A 20,434-nucleotide genomic window follows, 5' to 3' on the forward strand; every position below is an offset into this window, starting at 1 on the left:
ACACCAAACGTCTACAGTAGTACAAATAGGTTATGCACTCATTAAAACGATGGATTGGAATGTTTGTAAATACACCAGAAGTTTATGAACACTTGCCTGCTCTCTTCTGCTAGCTGCTGCTGCTGCTACTGCTACTACCTGCAGTTAGACGAGTGCTTAGGGCTTAGGGACGTCTACAAATTACAACACCGAAAAGAGATACAACAAAAATATTTATTAATTTAATTATTAAATAAGGTAATGTCTCCAAACTTACCTCAATTATTACTTGTCGCCTGCTAGTTATACTACAGCACTTACTTTAAAAGAAAAAAGTTAAATTAAAAAATATTGTTGTTGCATCTCTTTTGGGTGTTGTAATTTGTAGACGGCCCTAACCACTCAACAACAACGGCAACAACAACAGCAGAGAGCATAAGCCTGCAGGCAAGTGTTATTTACATAAACTTCTGGTGTATTTACAAACTTTCCAATCCATCATTTTATGAGTGCATAACCTATTTGTATTACTGTAGACGTTTGGTATCATTTCGGGCATTATTAGTGGGGTCATTTACGAGATACAAACGTGGGTCCATTAGCCCCTGCGCTAAGCTATTCAGCTGATAACGCTACTCTACGCTAACTCTCCCAATGTTCGACTCAGGTGAAAAAAGCTTCTGGGGGGTGTTTGGCTCGAGGTCATGGTGCAAAGCACCCTAGGGTGAAATTACTCCGAACCATCACTTTAAAAAAAGAACACAATATATATATATTTGGTTTCGTGAACATCAGTGCAAAAGAATATATATCTGTTCAACGATAATTCAAAATCGGGTTGAGATGGCTTTGATTGAGCCTGTCCGCCTTTTAAATGATTCTATAAAATACCAGCTTAGCATTTTTTCCTTTCCGCAAACGTTTCTTCATAACACAGTATGATGCCCAGGTTTAGCTTTGTGTAATGTGAACGGTGAGGCTTTCTTTTGCTGGTAGTGGAGTATCTCCATCTGTTTGGATTGTTGTTCTGTGTAAACATACCACATGACAACACCTGAGGGATTGATGGAGACGGAGAACTCTGTGGTGGTGTTCAACACCTTCATCGTCGAGCCAGTAAACACATCATAGACCTAAAAGAAAGAAAAGAACATATTTAGGAACTGATCGGTATTTATGGAATGGACCACCGGAGGAAAATAGGGGAGGGTCATATCTTTTTATTCTTTGTTGATGGGAGGGTCATCCAATTTATTTTAGTGTAGGTGGATGGTCACCCAACTTTTGTATTCATGAGAACAGCAAAATTTCAAAGTGGCTTGTTTGGTGCATATTTATCCATGTAGCTCTCGGCTCCTATCACTAGCAGGTGGGTCCCTCCTTGTTTAGTCAGCCAGACAATTTTGAGCTGTAGCTTTAGAGACCGTGGGATTTTCCAAACTAAATAAATCCCGCTCGCACATATAAACCCAAAACTGCTTTGCTAGCTCCATCGTGTTGTAACAACATCTGCTGAAAAAATAACTGTATTCATTAGCATGATTGCTGTACTGTTTAGTTCAAAAACATCCAAAACACCGTACGAAAATATATAGCAGACCAGACGCAAGCTTTTATTTTGAAAAGTCAAAGCTCGCGCCGCGGACAGCACCAAGCCGGGAGGGCATGAGACAGGAGGTTTACAGGCTGGAGCCATACCCAACTCAAATATCCTTTCGGTCCCGGTGATTATTTGTGAAATTGTACAAACGACAGCTTTTTCAAGGCATTTGAGAAGGAAGGAGTGGTAGCATGCAAGCTCCCAAATTGACGCTCGTCTGAGAAATGGAGTTGTGGATAATGTTCAGCTTTGGCAGCTTTAACTATGCTAAAATATACAATGACTGAGGAAGCCTAGTGACGAGTCCATAGCAACCAGTTATTACCCAGTGTGCTTTGTTGAATGGTCTCAATGTTTTATTTTTTTATTTCATGTGAATACTAGTTTACTAGATGAGTAAGTTAGTATTTGAAGTAATGCAGTAATGCAGGATGTGTGCATTTAGTTTTCATGCTTATTGTGTTTCTACAACAATGTTAGTGAGTAAAGTGTGATGTATAAGATGAGAATGCAGAGGTTTAGTCACATTTGCAATGGCTGTAAAAAAAAACATTGGGCAAATGTACATCTTTGCCAAGCGCAAACCAGTACGGAAGGCATCAATGAATTGTTGGGGAGGGTCATCCCTTTTTCCCAATCATTTTGGAGGGTCATCCCAAATGTATTTCTGGTGAAGGGAGGGTCAGGTCTATTTTGACTAAAGATTCCAAAACTTTTCCAGTGGCCCGTGAAATAAATAACGAACAGTCCCTTAAGCATGGGCTTCGGAAGCAAAAAAATGTGGGTGGGTCCTCCCTTGCTAGTCAGTGAAGATAACAATACAGTAGCACCATGGCTTTAATATCAACACACAGCAGTGGTACAACAACTAGCTTCTCTAATTGACCGATTCAAAGCGCTGCTAACACTGGTTGATAGCTAGCTAGCCTAGCAAAATGTCAGCTAACTGTTACCATTATAACAACATGTGTAAGTGTACTGTAATTCAATGCTGCAATGCCTTTAAAAGCAACAGGCGAACAAATAATGAACATTCACTTAAACATAGAGCGACTTTGAACATATATTTAGTTCAAAAAGCAACACAGCCGCTGCTGCAACAGAGAGAGAATTTGCGTGGGAGAAAATTGCTGCAAGAGTAAATGCGTAAATTCCAATATAGTGTATTCATTTCATATTTAATCATAAGTATAATATTACTGGTGAAATGGTATTGCACCTATAATCTATTTCATTTAGGTGCAATCCTGTGGGAGAAAAAGTCTTAGGCCTTCTAATCCCATTCTGAGGCTGCAGCACCATCATTAATATCATTATAATTCATATTCTTTTATTTCAAAGGGTTTACATAATTTACCTGCAATACTGTGGAACTCCTTTTTAATGTTGCTTACTGGTTTGTTTCTAGGGAATACTACAAAAACGTTTAAAAAACGTTTCAGAGCAAGTCACACTCTTCTGACGGTGCCTATACAGTGGCTTTACTAATATGCTCCGCATCACCAATGTTGTAAAGAAAACTGCTGTTTGCAAAAAAAAATGCGACACAAAGAATCTGCTGGGATGTAGAGCATGTCCACGATGGGTGACGTTAGTGATATGAGGATAATAAGGTTATGTAAGCTACATAACTGATAGACTGGGAGGAAAAACCATACCGTTCAAATAGGTAGGCTAGTATCTGGAAATTAAAATGCATCTATAGTTGGGGCCTCGATATCATCTCCCGACATACAGTATGTTTAACTCCCTGCGGAGTAATACAGCTTCTTCATCAACGGGATCGTCGACACAAGGAAATGCCATGTTTTGAGAAAATAAAAACGTTTTATAGTCTGCCTAACACAGTTAATAAACCAACCAATAAATCATTCAGCCTGATACAGACTGAATGAATGAATGAGGACATGAAAGAGCGCTGTGTCAGAGGGAGGAGACAGAGAGAAACTCAAGGTTTATTGAAGAAAACCTGCTCCCATGACCAGGTTAGGTTCACAGTTTCAGTTACCACAGTAACTGGCTCTGAGGTTAAGTTACCTCTCTTTCTGAAATGGGCTGGAGTTATCCCCTCTCTCTCAGGTTTCATTAACCTCCTTTTCTGAAACAGAAAACCCAGAGTTTCCCTCATCTCAGGGTTAACAAACTCAGAGTTTTCACTAAACCTGCTTTCTGAAGATGCTTGTTTGTTTTTTTTTATAAAAAAATGTTGGGGGGCATTTTTAGGCCTTTATTTCCACAGGGTAGAGAGAGGGGGAATGTCATGCAGCAAAGGGCCGCAGGTCGGGGTCGAACCCACAGCCGCTGCGTCGAGTACTAAACCTCTATATATGTGCGCCTTTACTACCAACTGAGCAAACCCGACCACGCTATGATGCTTGTTGGTCTTGCTGTGTCGCGGGAGTGCAGCAGTAGTGAAAACACGGAATGGAGTTTAATTTATATGGACTCTGAATGAGCAAAGTGGAATGGATTTGAGGAAGCAGCAGCGTGGAAGTCAACGCTGTAGCTAAAATGCGGAATGGAGTTTAATTTATTATGGCATTCCTCAAGTGAAATGGATTTGAATGACGGCGCTCTGAAAACTTAACAGAGAGATGCGCTGATTAAAGTGGGTAAAAGTGAGTTGGTCCGATATCATTGATCCCAAAAATTGGGTGGGTCTGGTCCCACCCACTTTCCGACGCCCATGTATTTTAGGCTAAAAAAGACAAGGTAATTTACATTTGATGATTACTAGCCTAATACCTAAAACAATAACTTGAAGAAGTTGGATACTTTTTTACTATGAGCTACATGCCTAATGGCAGTATCTAATCTTGCCAAGATTTCAGGGTTTCACTCATACCAATATTTTACATTGTAAATGTGATAAATCGATTGGCAATATTGTCTGGCCATCTTCACTGGGAACTCCATTAACTGTTAACGGCTAGCAATATATTTGATTCCATGTATTTACGTGTTAACTGTGAATACAGGAAGCTAGGGAGGGACTTGTTTTGTCGCAGATTTTATTGGAGTATACAGTAGCCGATAACGCTGAATGTGCGTTACGTTCACCTGCTATGCTACCAATTTAGCTGACTTTGCTGGGACTAGGTGCTCCCAGTGAACACGGCTGGAGTCACCATGCCGGGAGGTGGCAAGTTTGACGACAGGGAATACAGTGCCCATTGGTGGTTTTCTTTCCAGGTTTGGCTCCTGGCACCTTGGGGCTGAGTCAGCTAATAGAACACTTGCAAAGCTACCTGAACTAATAAGCTAATGGCAGCTAATACCAGTCATGAGGGTGTACAAACCTTATAGTTGCCAGTATCGTAGTTGAGTTTAGCCAGAGAGTTGCGGTAGCGGTAGGGCATGTCTGTCCGTCGACTCAGGAACACAAGGGCACTGGCTGAATGAGACAGAGGCCTCCAGTAAACCTCAATACGACTCTTCTCCTGTGCAACAACACGCACACACACTCCAAATATTAGCCTGTTCCTTATAGGCACTCACCTTGATTTTTCTTTAGTGCCAAACTCTGACTCCAAATTTCCCCCCACCACCTCGCTGTTAATGTTCAACACCATTGAAATTAGTGTATTATTGTGTATATTATTTCCTAGCCTTCTTCACTAAATAAACTGATGTCTTAATAATGATGATGACCTGCAACAAGCGTCTTCCCTGGATTCCCATGGGGTCCTGGTTTATGGCAATGGCCACTTTGTTTTGCAGGATGGCCCTTGATCTGCTGTCCAAGTTTCGAAGGTCATTAGACATGATGAGAGGTGCAGCCATTATAGCCCACAGGGCCATCTGAGAGCGAGCCTCGTCCACACTAAGACCAAAGTTTCCAATGATGAGCTGAGGAGAGATAGCAAAGGTATGTGAGGCATGAAGAGCGAATGAATAAGGTAAAGCTAAGAAGAACTTAACATTACCGCCACACAGCAACCACTCATCTGTGAAAGCAAACTTTGGAAAGCCTTGCATTGTGTCTTGCTTATACACAAGACAGTTTTTTCAGTCTTGTGTCGTGTTTTTGAAAAGCTGTTGTGTTATATGAGAAACACAACAGCTTAGTGTGGATAGAAGGCCTACCGTGGCAAAGATGTGTTATCCAATGTAATCACATTATTGTGGACATGGACTCAGCTATTGTCACAGGGAAAGGATGACTTTAGCCAAACTCTATCCAATAAGCAAGCTACCTGTGTATCGTATGACTTATGTATATTAATCAAGGTTTGTTTGCAATCGGACAGTATGAACCCAAACAAACCCAATACAAAAATGCAGTTAAGAAAATGTATTTACTTTGTTTCAGAACAGGATAACCTTGAGTGTAATTGCACCTTGAGAGACAGCAGTAAGGGTTCAGATTGCCTCTATGATCAGTTGTGTAATGTTTTAAGGTATAGGATTAGTAATGAAGACAAATCCATCATACCATGTCAGGGTCATTCCATCGTCCAGGCCCCGCAGCCGGCTGCAGATCATCCTGGTTGTTGGAGAACCACTCAATGATGCTTTGCAAACTGTCCCATGAGTCCTCGATATCATAGTAATTTCTCCACAAGTGACAAATTTCGCCCATAAAAGTGTAGTTCACCTGGTAGGACCAGGGAAACAGACGTTAAGGCTATCAACAAAAATAGCATGTGCCTTTTGCTAAAGAATTGTGTAAACAACATATTAAACAAATAGTGAATACAAGACTAAGAGTCTACAGCCATGCTAGAGACTGTGGGGTGTACTAACTTTGAGCTAGATGCTTACTTCAACAAGTTAACATGGTGATATTTAGCAGACATAATGTTATGTATAGCTGCTATTTCTGTACATTGAGAGCAATTCAAAAATGGGAGTCAAATTCCTTGTATGTGTACACATACTTGGTCAATAAAGCTGATTCTGATTACAGTAGGTGAGACATGAATATCTGTACAAAATGTCATGACAATCCATCCAGATAGTTTCAGTGCAGTGATTGCCTTCATCCAGTCTTATTTCAGAATATTGGCAAAGTTCTATCCAAGTCCCAGTGACCAAACAGCTTGATTTGAAAGTGACATAGGGATGACACTCACGTTAGTTGGAAGACTTCCAACATAGACAGGCCAACTACAGGAGTAGGCCATAGGTCTGCCTGTAGCATTCAAAGCCTTGGACATACGAGGGTAACCTGTGTGACACAAGAAAACACTTACTTTGGCTAGTCCATGATCTCTTTTGGCTTTTGTAATAAGAATGTATAGGTTTTTAATTTAGCTATATTCCATGCCATTCAGTAGGCTGGTATGCTCTTACCCAGCATTTGTTCTACAGGATTTGAGTTACAGCCATCAAACTTCAGATAGTCTACCCCCCAGCTAGCAAAGGTCATGGCATCGATCTCTATTTTATCCAGTGTGGTGCCAGGGAATCCCATGCATGTGTAAGTGCCCATGTCTGCATAGATGCCTAGCTTTAATCCACGGTCATGGATATACCTTGCCAGTTTTGGAATGCCCCCTGGGAACCTGGAGGGAAGCAAGCACAGTTACTTTACAAATAGCTAATTCCACATAGACCCCAGAGTATAGCAATGTTTCAGTTAAACAGGCCTTATTTACATTACACTAGATAAGTATCAGATTAGGCAACAGTGGTTCCAGTGGTAATCGGAGTACTCGGCAGTATTGGGCGAATGGGATAGCTTACACACACACACACACACACACACACACACACACACACACACACACACACACACATTAGTGCGGTCAGTTAAATGCATTATTAATGGCCTTAACGCAAATCCATTTTAACGGCGTCAATTTTTTTAATCGCAAGATTAACGTTCTTTATGGCCTAGCAAACTTTGTTTTTTTCACATGCTGTTGCAACAACTAGTAACGTTAGAAAAACTACAACACCACACCGGATCTAGCTAGACCAGAAACAAAACAACAGGCACGCTGCACACACTTGTTTGGGCTTGCAAGCCAGCCAAAGAGTAGTAGGCTAACGTTTCGTTTTGAGTGGATGGCGAGCGTGGGACACCGAAATGGATGCCAATAAGATTCTGAATGGAAAGTTTACTTTTAAAAAGTTACCAAATGGTTCCCATGACAAGAGAAAAGTGATCTGTGTGTTTTGTCGTTGTAAACTGAGCTATCATTGCAGCACGTCCAGTCTGAAATACTACTTGATGGCCAAGGACACAGCTGATGCGAATTCTCCGCCCCCTCGTCAAAGCCAGGCGACAAAAGCACAAAGCAAGCCGATCCACTTTTCCATGTTGATAAGAGCATTAAAATGAGAAAAAAATAATGGGACAAAAAGAAATCAAGGGACATTTAGAATAGAAAAAAAAAAAAAAATATATATATATAATATATATAAAATAAAATATATATATATATATATATATATATATATATATATATATATAATGTACCTCTTACAATTTCCTGTGACAAATAAAAGTGATTGAGTAATTGTTTGATTCGTCTCCCTTCTGCCCAGACTTTTCTTAAATACCTATTCTGGATATGCATATTGTTGTGATGATAGAATAATGTAAATATTGTAAAGTGTCTCATTTGAACAAAATACTAATGTTTCTGAATTGTATTATTTCTATATTATTTGTATTCTACAAAAATAAATGCTGAAATTAATTATATTGTGTTTCAGCATTTATTTCACGCCATTTAGGTTTTTACGCTGCAGGCTAGTACTTCAGGGGGCCATTAGGACAATTTAAATGAGTGAAACTGAAAGTCTCTACTGTAGTGCTTTTAAGACAAATAATTGCACAGTAATGACTGTTGATAGAGCACAGACATGCTGATTCTGCAAAGTGAGAAAAGGAGACCAACCTGGAGGGTTCTGGTTGCAGCCTCCCTTGTTTATCTCTCAGCATGGACATCCAGCAGTCGTCTATGATTACATACTCATAGCCCAGCTCCTTCCAGCCATCCTCAGCCAACCGGTCAGCCATGTCTCTAAACAGATTTTCGCTTTGGGCAGAGAAAAGGAAGACAGAGGTTGTCAGCCATTCATGAAACACATTTATACAGAAGTCAGAACTTCTGCGTCCTTCTCATTTTAATATGGTGGAAGGTTAAGGTCATTGGCCAAGGCAGAGTTGATTAATTATTTGGATGTGAATAGCACCACCGTGTGGCTATTTATAAAGCGCCTAATCCACTTACAACTCCTGAGGCACAGAAACAAAAGTATTTGTCCTATTCCTGGATTCAACACATACAGTAGGCCTATATCACAAAACCAATTTCTACCTAGCAGATTTTATGCCAGTTAAAATTTGTTTGCATAACATAATATTTCACTGCTGTACACATATGTTGCATAACTAAACCTCCCGAAGGCAATCTGCAATTGGAACTAAATGACCAATGACACATGTAGCTCAGCGCAAATTCTTTCAGGAAGACCTAACAATAACACCTTTCTGATAAGCCAATCAGAATCGGCCACGGATTCCATAGGCCAATCACAGCGTCACAACACTGCTTTAAAATATGCTTCTCTCCCTGTGCTATCAGCTGTCATTTCAGGAAAGGCGTTCATCCCTCCTCCTCCCCTTCCACCTCCTGTCATACATCATCATCATACATCATATAGAGATCATATATTAAATGTATTAATATAACGATGGAGTTCAATCTCCAATACTCTGTACAGCTACATGCTCTTGTACATTAAACCTTTTGCATATCTGTCTCTCCTGATTGAAATGCATGTATCATCTCTGCAGAAGATAAGCGTGGCCATAAGTCAGTTGTTTATTTTAACAGTAATTGAAAACAAAACCAGCCACTCTCAGCTTCTGTCCAACTCTGGGCAATACTGCTAAATGTATATATGGGATTTCACCTATAGATGGCAACGCAGCAACATGACAACTTGGTATTTTGCATACTTAATTCTAATTGTTGTTTGTTGTTGGACTTCTGTGCTAGTCATGGATTGTCTATAACGAACACCATGTTCGAACATAGGGATGCTCATAAGTGTACCTGGTACCAGAGCACCCTAGGCCGAAGGTCAATGATCGATTTCATAATCGTTTCATCTGATCTGAGGCCGTATGTTTTGGACACTCGGGTGAAGAGAGGGGCAGAGCTGTCAACCGATCACCATCTGGTGGTGAGTTGGGTCAGAGGGTGGGGGAAGACTCTGGACAGACCTGGTAAGCCCAAACGTGTAGTGCGGGTAAATTGGGAACGTCTGGAGGAGGCCCCTGTCCAACAGACTTTCAACTCACACCTCCGTGGAGCTTTTCGTGCATCCCTGTGGAGGCTGGGGGCATTGAACCCGAGTGGACAATGTTCAAAGTTTCCATTGCTGAAGCTGCGGCGAGGAGCTGTGGTCTTAGGGTCTTAGGTGCCTCAAGGGGCGGTAACCCACGAACACCGTGGTGGACAACGGTGGTCAGGGAAGCCGTCCGACTGAAGAAGGAGTCTTTCCGGGATATGTTATCCCGGAGGACTCGGAGGCAGTTGCAGGGTACCGGCGGGCCCGAAGGGCTGCAGCCTCTGCCGTGAAAGAGGCAAAGCAGCGGGTGTGGGAGAAGTTTGGAGAAGACATGGAGAAGGACTTTCGGTCGGCACCAAAGTGCTTCTGGAAAACTGTTCGCCACCTCAGGAGGGGGAAGGGGGAACCATCCAAGCTGTGTACAGTAAGGATGGGACACTGTTGACCTCAACTGAGGAGGTAATAGGGGCGGTGGAAGGAGCACTTTGAGGAACTCCTGAATCCGACTAATCGCCCTCTATGTTAGAGGCAGAGCTGGAGGATAATGGGGGATTGTCGTCGATTTCCCAGGCGGAAGTCACTGATGTAGTCAAACAACTACACAGTGGCAAAGCCCCGGGATTGATGAGATCCGTCCAGAAATGCTCAAGGCTCTGGGTGTGGAGGGGCTGTCCTGGTTGACACGCCTTTTCAACATTGCGTGGAAGTCTGGGACGGTGCCAAAGGAGTGGCAGACTGGGGTGGTGGTTCCCCTTTTTAAAAAGGGGGACCAGAGGGTGTGTGCCAATTATAGGGGTATCACACTTCTCAGCCTCCCTGGTAAAGTCTACTCCAAGGTGCTGGAAAGGAGGGTTCGCCAATAGTCGAACCTCGGGTTGAGGAGGAACAATGCAGATTCCGTCCTGGTCGTGGAACAACGGACCAGCTCTTCACTCTCGCAAGGATCCTGGAGGGAGCCTGGGAGTATGCCCAACCGGTCTACATGTGTTTTGTGGATTTGGAGAAGGCGTATGACCGGGTCCCCGGGAGAGATACTGTGGGAGGTGCTGCGGGAGTATGGGGTGAGGGGGTCTCTTCTCAGGGCCATCCAATCTCTGTACAACCAAAGCGAGAGCTGTGTCCGGGTTCTCGGTAGTAAGTCGGACTCCTCCGCCAGGGCTGCGCTTTGTCACCAATCCTGTTTGTAGTATTTATGGACAGGATATCGAGGCGTAGTCGGGGTGGGGAGGGGTTGCAGTTTGGTGGGCTGGGGATCTCATCGCTGCTCTTTGCAGATGATGTGGTCCTGATGGCATCATCGGCCTGCGACCTTCAGCACTCACTGGATCGGTTCGCAACCGAGTGTGAAGCGGTTGGGATGAGGATCAGCACCTCTAAATCTGAGGCCATGGTTCTCAGCAGGAAACCGATGGAATGCCTTCTCCAGGTAGGGAATGAGTCCTTACCCCAAGTGAAGGAGTTCAAGTACCTTGGGGTTGTGTTCGCGAGTGAGGGGACAATGGAGCGGGAGATTGGTCGGAGAATCGGCGCAGCGGGTGCGGTATTGCATTCAATCTATCGCACCGTTGTGGCGAAAAGAGAGCTTAGCCAGAAGGCAAAGCTCTCGATCTACCGGTCAGTTTTCGTTCCTACCCTCACCTATGGTCATGAAGGCTGGGTCATGACCGAAAGAACGAGATCCAGGGTACAAGCGGCTGAAATGGGTTTCCTCAGGAGGGTGGCTGGCGTCTCCCTTAGAGATAGGGTGAGAAGCTCAGTCATCCGTGAGGAGCTCGGAGTAGAGCCGCTGCTCCTTTGCGTCGAAAGGAGCCAGTTGAGGTGGTTCGGGCATCTGGTAAGGATGCCCCTGGGCGCCCCCTAGGGAGGTGTTCCAGGCACGTCCAGCTGGGAGGAGGCCTCGGGAAGACCCAGGACTAGGTGGAGGGATTATATCTCCAACCTGGCCTGGGAACGCCGATCCCCAGTCGGAGCTGGTTAATGTTGCTCGGGAAAGGGAAGTTTGGGGTCCCCTGCTGGAGCTGCTCCCCCCGCGACCCGACACCGGATAAGCGGACGAAGATGGATGGATGGATAATTCTAATATTTCCAAACAGGGTTAAGGAATTCTGCAAAAATCAATAGAACTGCCCATCATCATCTAAATCTAGATGCAGATTTAAAACATCTAAATATTTATAATTCTATATATAAAATAACATATTTAGGATATTTATGTATTGGCTGTTAGTCTATTATGATCTTACTAATATTACCCAATATCCCTGTGTAAATATTCAACTAACCTCAGTATTGTAACTATCAAATATTTGCTTAGCTGTCATGGTGAGAATTTTGTCTCACACTTCCATGTTAAATGGCTTCTACAGCAAAATTATGAGAACATGTATTGTGTTAATTTTAAAAATTGTCTACAGCTATCTTTCCAAAGTTTTGGTCATCATCAATCAGTGGCAATGTGTAGCCTGGCATTGGTGTCATGTGCACACTCCTCAAGCTCTTTAGCAAGGTTGGACTGAAAGCACAATTCATTGTTCCAGCCCCTTTCTACAGCAAAATACAGCCCCCATAAAAACAATGGGCCTCATTCACCAATATCTTCCTAAGTTTTCTCTTAAATATGTTCTTAAGAAAGTCCCTAAGAAAAGTCTATGTCGGATTCATGACGTGTTCTTAAACAACAGAATTGTTGGCACCTGTGTTCTTAGGATTGATGAATCCCACGTCTTCGTAACTGAAAGCGTGTGCCAGTTTTTCCTAATTAGCATAAGAAAAAGCCCCGCAAATTCCCATATAAGGACATGACACTTCCTGTGCACCTCCTGGGAAGCGGGATTTTTTTTCAACAAATGATCAGAAATACATTACAGTACAATAGTATCATTGTAAACGACTGTAGAATTAAATAAAATGCAGTAACCAATTATTTGGAGCAAATTGTCATCACTCAAATGTGCGTAAGAGTGCTCTTGAGTGTTCGTAGATTTTGTTCTTAGCTAAGAACAAATCCAAAATAAGAAAACATTAGTGAATCTCAGAATCTTCGTAAAAAGTGCGCAAGTGGGGTTTAAGAACACATTTCTTCGTAAGAACGGTTGGTGAATGAGGCCCAATGATCTTGTTAGTGATTATACCTTCAATATCTTTGCTAAGAATATTCAGGGTAATCTCAATCACAGAAACTTCCTTATTGATCATACCCGATGCAGTTCTCTGGGTCATCTTTACAGTCAATATCACAGCGAAAGCGTTCCCAGGCCATCCATCCCATAGGTGGAGTCTTCAGCAGTCCATTGTCTAGCGCCACAGTCAGTGAGATCATGGCAAGGAGCGGAGTTGCTGCTAAGAGCCCCATTTCTAAAAAAAGAATTGTGGAGAATATAGATTTACTAATGGTTTACTCACATACCCAAACAGACATACATGTTATTCAAGGTGGTAAAGATCTACTTTGCTAATGTTGTTTGATAAATGGCAGTTTTACTGTTGTTTACAGACATTTCGGAATCAGGAACGTTAGTGTGTATTGCGCAGAATGTTCAACATTGACAGCGTGTCGTGGAAGTTTTCCTTAAAGCAGCAGCGTTTAGAAATATCAATGATCAAATGAAAACGAATAACGACTGTTTGAGAATTAAAACAAAGGTTGGTCTTTGAGTATTTATTCACATTTGCAAATGGAGAAAACACAGTTTCAAAGGTACACGCAGCACAACTGAAAATGTCTTTCCTAACTAGAAACCTAAAAATCAAAACATCTTATAGTGAAGAAACTCTCGTTAAGCCACCCCTCTTCAAATATCTTTAGCATGCTGCCACTTTTCTAAAAAATACCATAGACAGTCAGATGATTTTACAACCTTCCATTCTGCTCCTATGTCTCCTACATTAGACTAAACACCTGCTTATCTCAGGAGACAGAAAGAGATACGGTTCACACAGTGTTATAGCCTTCTTCACTTTATCTGCGAGAAATAAACAAATGAGGAGCTGCAATTTCTTTAGCGAAAATAACTTATGCTAATGCTCACAGTCTACAAGGCCAGCTCTCTCACTGGTGCCTTTAAGTCTACAGGAAGGAACAGGATTATGTGGAGGTTTAAAACAATCTTTAAACAAATGGTATATCATTAGAAATAAACAAATGGTTAAAATCATTAATCTATAATGGTTAAAATAAAATTTGCCACCACAAGCGCAATCACTTTCAGTGCTTACTCCTCAAATGACATTTCAACTGCTTTCATTGCTTTTCTTTTGACTGACATCGATTGCTGCTACTTTCACCTTTTTCTCCTCAACTGTTTGTTCAACTAGTACTACTACAACAACTACTACTACTACTACTACCTTCAGTGTTGCTTGCAAACTGACAATTAGAGCCCGATGTTTAAATATCCAACTTCACAGCAGAAATAAACATGTTTCCAGCCTGGTACAAAATGGTAATTTCTAATTTCCTCCTTCATGACATGACTTCATGACGCGTCAGCGCGTGTATAGGCAGATAGGCAATGGCCTAAAGCGGCACTTGAAAAAATGTGGGCTTATTAAAAAAATGTGGGCTTATTAAAAAATGTCAACTGTTTGACCCTCACTTTGTTGCCTCTTGTAGTCCATTGGTAAGGAATGTGTGTCTGTCATCAAAATCACTAATCCAGACCAAACCAGAGACCGGTGGAACCACAAGCGTTACTGGGAGTGACAGATACATTGAGGCAGCTGAACATATAGTGTCGATACCTATACGTGGACAAGGTGAGGAGGATATGAAACATCCCAGCAAAAAGCCAACAACAATAACGGAAGAACTAATGGACATTTTGACAGAGAGAGGATCATATTGAGTCAAATGGATTTCCCCAGGGAAGATGCACACAGAGAAAGCATTTTTTTTCTCTAGTGGTTTTAAGTTGTGAACCTGCTGATATGCGCCTTGCTTCGAACTTGTGTGTAGGCCTGTGTGTGTGAGTGTCTGTGTTTCACACACACAAGGTTTTATTTATGCAAATGGATGGATAGGAAAATATAGTATATACTATAATATATAAAGATTAATCTTTTTCATTTTTTTCATTCATTAAGCCCATACATGTCCTGTGGCAAAAAAAAACTTCTCCACAGCGACCTAGAGGTCAAGAATCCACAGGAAACCTTTAAGTTATTAAGTTGAATCAACAACTGCTCCCACTAATCTTGTTAAATATGAGTGTAAGGGCGTACAGACTGAAATCTATACTAACATTCACCAAGGATTGTTTTTTATTATTATAAAAGAAACGACCATGACTTAACATCGGTTTAAAGACATACAGAAAGTTTCCATCATGTCGGTTTTCTTCAAACTACAGAGGGATTTTAACTCTCTGCTGGAAAACAGCTAATATGCTGATCATGTTTATTTAAAAACTTAATTTAATAAGTAAACTCTCAGCAGTAGCCTACATTTATTTAACTCATCATTTGAGGTTTAATAACTTCAAGTCAGAACAACTCGTGTTTATATGCTCTGAATCTGAAGTGGTATGAAACTTGTGTATATGGTATAAATTCCAAGTTTAGATAATTGAATTGAGAACAATATGATATTTTTAAGTGTAAATAACTTAGCAGCTCTTCATAAAGAACATGCAGCGCTTTCAGAGGACTTTTTAATGCTTACTGCGCAATTGTCAAGTTGCTGCCACCGGTGTTTTACAAAGTAGCCCGTCTAATAAAGATGTTTCCCCGTCTGTGCAATTGGCTTGTGAGATGCGTCTGTGGCGCCTTTTTGGGATGGACATCTGACTCGCTTGACCTTAAAGACTCACTCAAAATAAAGACTTTTGTGTGAATTTTGGAGGTTCATGCGAAAGAAACTAGGTATGACAAAGGAACCTGTAATAACATTTCACAGATGAAAAAAATCTATTTTACAATATTTTAACTGTTTTTGAACGTGTTGAATTTAATATCAAAGGTGTGTCAGGTCGTGTATTTTTAATTTACGAAATTGGTAATATCTCAGTAAGACGCTAAAAATGATAGAATGACAGATAGCCTACATTGAGGCAGCTGAACATATAGTGTCGATACCTATACATGGACAAGGTGAGGAGGATATGAAACATCCCAGCAAAAAGCCAACAACAATAACGCAAGAACTAATGGACATTTTGACAGAGAGAGGATCATATTGAGTCAAATTGATTTCCCCAGGGAAGATGCACACAGAAAAAAGCATTTTTTTTCTCTAGTGGTTTAACAACCTGCTGATATGCGCCTTGCTTCGAACTTGTGTGTAGGCCTGTGTGTGTGAGTGTCTGTGTGTTTCACACACAAGGTTTTGTTTATGCAAATGGATGGATAGGAAAATAGTTCGCATGATATCGCATATATTGAAACAGAGAGAATTACTGACTAACATACAAAGTGGATTTCGAAAAGAACGCTCCACAACAGATGTTCTAGTTAGAGTGATTAATTAGGTGGAAAAGGCAGTGTTTAACTTTAGACGTAGCATGTGCGATTACAGTTAAAAGTGCCATCTTGCTAACTTATTCCATGTTTTGTTTATTTTTATTTTCTTATGATGTGCAATTTGACTACCATTATCGATTTAATGTCACAATGCTATGCATTGTGGTTTTTTCTTTAACTAATGTCCGCATAGTTGCAGATTTACTGTGCAAAGTGTAAATAAAGAGCTCAAAAAGTCACAACACAGAGGCATACTTTGTGGGAGTACACGCCACGCAGTCTGTGATATGAGTAAGGGGGGACATGGGAACCCGCAAAGTAAATGTGCACATGCATGTGTTGAATTTAATATCAAAGGAGTGTCAGGTGATGTATTTTTGATTTATAAAATTAGTACTATCTCAGTAAGACGCTAAAAATTATGTTTGTCATGTGTGTTTTATTGAAGCGGTAGCGGGGCTGAACTGCAGCTCCTCGAGGTCCGCTTCAGTCATTCGCCATAGAGCCCCATGTTAAAATATCCAACTTCACAGCAGAAAGAGACCGGTGGAGCCACAAGCGTTACCGGGAGTGACAGATAGCCTACATTGAGGCAGCTGAACATATAGTGTCGATACCTATACATGGACAAGGTGAGGAGGATATGAAACATCCCAGCAAAAAGCCAACAACAATAACGCAAGAACTAATGAACATTTTGACAGAGAGAGGATCATATTGAGTCAAATTGATTTCCCCAGGGAAGATGCACACAGAGAAAAGCATTTTTTTCTCTATTGGTTTTAAGTTGTGAACCTGCTGATATGCGCTTTGCTTCGAACTTGTGTGTAGGTCTGTGTGTTTCACACACAAGGTTTTGTGATATGATATTGCATATATTGAAACAGAGAGAATTACTGACTAACATACAAAGTGGATTTCGAAAAAAGAGCGCTCCACAACAGATGTTCTAGTTAGAGTGATCAATTAGGTGGAAAAGGCATTGAAAATGAAAGAGCTGATGACAATAGTATGACATGGAGGGAAGGGCTGCTTATTAAACTTAGTGGAATGGGTTTTGGAGGAAAGATGTATTTTTTTATTTTTAGTGTTGCTTGCAAACTGACAATTCAACCATGTTTAACTTTAGACGTAGCATGTGCGATTACAGTTAAAAGTGCCAACTTATTCCATGTTTTGTTTATTTTTATTTTCTCATGATGTGCAATTCGACTGCCATTATCGATTTAATGTCACAATGCTATGCATTGTGAGGGTTTCTTTAACTAATGGCCGTGTAGTTGCAGATTTACTGTGCAAAGTGTAAATAAAGAGCTCAAAAAGTCACAACACAGAGGCATACTTTGTGGGAGTACACGCCAAGCAGTCTGTGATTTGAGTAAGGGGGGACATGGGAACCTGCATACATGTGCGCATGCATGTGCGTCCTTGTGCACGAGAAAAACAAAACGTGGACCCACTTGTGAAAAAACTTCTCCACAGCGACCTAGAGGTCAAGAATCCACAGGAAACCTTTAAGTTATTAAGTTGAATCAACAACTGCTCCCACTAATCTTGTTAAATATGAGTGTACGGGCGTACAGACTGAAATCTATACTAACATTCACCAAGGATTGTTTTTTATTATTATAAAAGAAACGACCATGACTTAACATCGGTTTAAAGACATACAGAAAGTTTCCATCATGTCGGTTTTCTTCAAACTACAGAGGGATTTTAACTCTCTGCTGGAAAACAGCTAATATGCTGATCATGTTTATTTAAAAACTTAATTTAATAAGTAAACTCTCAGCAGTAGCCTACATTTATTTAACTCATCATTTGAAGTTTAATAACTTCAAGTCAGAACAACTCGTGTTTATATGCTCTGAATCTGAAGTGGTATGAAACTTGTGTATATGGTATAAATTCCAAGTTTAGATAATTGAATTGAGAACAATATGATATTTTAAAGTGTTCCTAAACATCATTTAGATCACCATGGGAAACGCAGCTTTGTAGACAGACCAAAATAGATGAAATAACTTAGCAGCTCTTCATAAAGATGACCCCATCCCTATCCCACAACCACTCCCCCTATATGTTTTGTTGGTATACGTGCAGTTTAGTGTCCCAAAATATTTTCCAAAAACGGAGTGTCCCAAATGATGAGAGTCTTATTTGAGACAGGTTAGGGTTATGGTAAAGGTTAGGGTAACACAGGTGGTTTAGCAGGTTCATAATTAATTAAGGCCATTGTATGAGGAATTTGGGACACTAAACTGCTCGTATACCTGTTTCGTTTTCTTACTACATGAATTAGGTCTGATATCTTGGCCGGAGAAAGAAAGTTACTGTGAGACAAAGTACACTCGAGCAACAGAGATCCTGTTTACCTAAACACACGCACCAGAAATGCAAGATTGTTTTACATTACTGAAAAGCAATTAAAGAAAATTATAAAAACGATGGTCTCTTACCTGTTTACCTGAAACAGTCAGTGTATGTATAGTTATTGCAGGCATATGACTGCCCTCTCTTCTTCCTGGATTTACTACTGAGAGCTGCACTCATCACTTCCTGGTTAGGTAAACCAAGTACCGTGTGACTGCTCTGTGTCACATGATAAAACAGGAAACAGGTAGAAGAGGAAGAGAAAAGCACACAAGAAGAAGGTGGTACAGTAAAGTTGCAGAAGGTAGCAGCAATGCAACATTACAGATGCCGGCTGCCTTAAAAGAAGAAGAGACAGACGTGGTATTGTGGTGATTTGTTGTGTTGCATATTGTTTAAACTTTTATATATATTTTTTTATTATACGCTCATTTGTATTCAGTATTTTAGTTGTTTTTTTTGTTTTTGCAGTCAGTATCATGCTGGTGTTGCTTTACTATCAGTGGTTGAAATATCAGTGTTTTCTGAGGGACTGCTTATATAAGAAGCTAACACAGTGACAATAATGACTATGCTTTTAAGAAATGAAAATATACCCTAAACCAGTGGTTCTCAAGCTTTTTTCAATAATGTACCCCTTTTGAATTGTTTCTTTAAGCCAAGTACCCCCTGACCAGCACTAATCATTTTTGGTAGAAAAAAAAAGTCTATATAAAGAAGAACAGTACAGCGCTGTCAGCGATAGATTTACTAAACAACAGCTTTGTACCTGGAAAAAAACATTGAAATGCTGATGAAAAAAGGAGACAATAACTGTAAAAAAGACAAAACCTTGGAGAAAGATGCTAGAAAGGAGGAAGGAAATAAGGCAAGAATAGGTCGAAAATAGTATCAACTTCAAAAACAGTGACATAACTTCAAAAAATGCGAACTTGTAAAAAGTAGAAGGACAGTAGAAGGCAGGAGGGCAAGAATAGGTCCAAAGAAGGCGACAAAAAAGTCACATTTCTGGTAGGAAAAAAATGTTCTGGACAACAGCCTTGTAATTACTAAACATTTTGTTAAATATCTCACGTACCCCCTGCAGTCCTCTAAAGTACCCCTAGGGGTACACATACCCCCATTTGAGAAACACTGCCCTAAACTGCAAAAGAGTCAACATTACATCATGACTTTGCGTAAACATACACATACATCCACTTTCCTAAAGCCAAATGGCGTGTTATCTGTACGCATTTTGAGCTATCCACGTGTATGTCTACGATGTATACAGCAGATATAAACATACCCACCATGTGGGTACGTTGTCTGTTATCGCCAGAACGTGACGTATTATTGCGAGAACAACGTCACACACGTGTAAAAAAAAGAAAAAAAGAAGAAAAAAAAGGTTGGTTTTAGGAAAAGAACACTGGGAAAGGCTTTAGTAACACAAAAAAGAAAAACGCTTAGGAAAACAATAAACGGTTGGGTTTAGGAAAGAAACATTGGGGAAGACTTAAAAACGGCTGAAAATTGCCACACACAGGACGCGATCCTAGCTCTCCTGGGTGAAAGTCCTGTGTTTTACCCATCCTCCCTCTGCGGACTTACGTCCCTTTATACTCCTTGCTACGACGAATGTAGGTCAATGGTGGGCAATTGCTTTGATACACACGCTAAAAAGCGATTATGCATCTTGATAACACGCCAAAATGGCATACGAATTGGCGTGTCATACACTTTATGAGATCAGTCTGAAAGAGTTGTGTTGGGGACATTTAAAGATATATA

General features: G+C 40.8%; 1 protein-coding gene across 1 annotated transcript; it reads right to left on the reverse strand.

Moving 5' to 3' along the window:
• Positions 1–711: 711 nt before the first annotated feature.
• On the reverse strand, positions 712–18,849 carry LOC114557187 (alpha-N-acetylgalactosaminidase). Its single transcript, XM_028580550.1, has 9 exons — positions 18,748–18,849; positions 13,030–13,186; positions 8,431–8,571; positions 6,875–7,086; positions 6,655–6,749; positions 6,015–6,176; positions 5,231–5,428; positions 4,879–5,019; positions 712–1,112 (listed from the first exon to the last, which is right to left on the reverse strand). The coding sequence occupies exons 2-9, from the start codon at positions 13,182–13,184 to the stop codon at positions 906–908; spliced, it is 1,311 nt and encodes a 436-aa protein (XP_028436351.1). The 5' UTR covers positions 13,185–13,186; positions 18,748–18,849; the 3' UTR covers positions 712–905.
• Between the last annotated feature and the right edge of the window lie 1,585 nt (positions 18,850–20,434).

Source organism: Perca flavescens, chromosome 6 (genome assembly GCF_004354835.1).
Source record: "Perca flavescens isolate YP-PL-M2 chromosome 6, PFLA_1.0, whole genome shotgun sequence".
NCBI lineage: Eukaryota > Metazoa > Chordata > Actinopteri > Perciformes > Percidae > Perca > Perca flavescens.

Bases quoted from the DNA above. Each gene is read 5' to 3' on its own strand.
- LOC114557187 (XM_028580550.1), bottom strand. From the start codon at position 13,184: ATGGGGCTCTTAGCAGCAACTCCGCTCCTTGCCATGATCTCACTGACT. The intron at 5,020-5,230 runs GTCATCATCATT...GTTGTTGCACAG, and splicing joins AGGGAAGACGCTTGTTGCAG to GAGAAGAGTCGTATTGAGGT. The intron at 1,113-4,878 runs GTTTGTACACCC...TCTTTCTTTTAG, and splicing joins ACGATACTGGCAACTATAAG to GTCTATGATGTGTTTACTGG.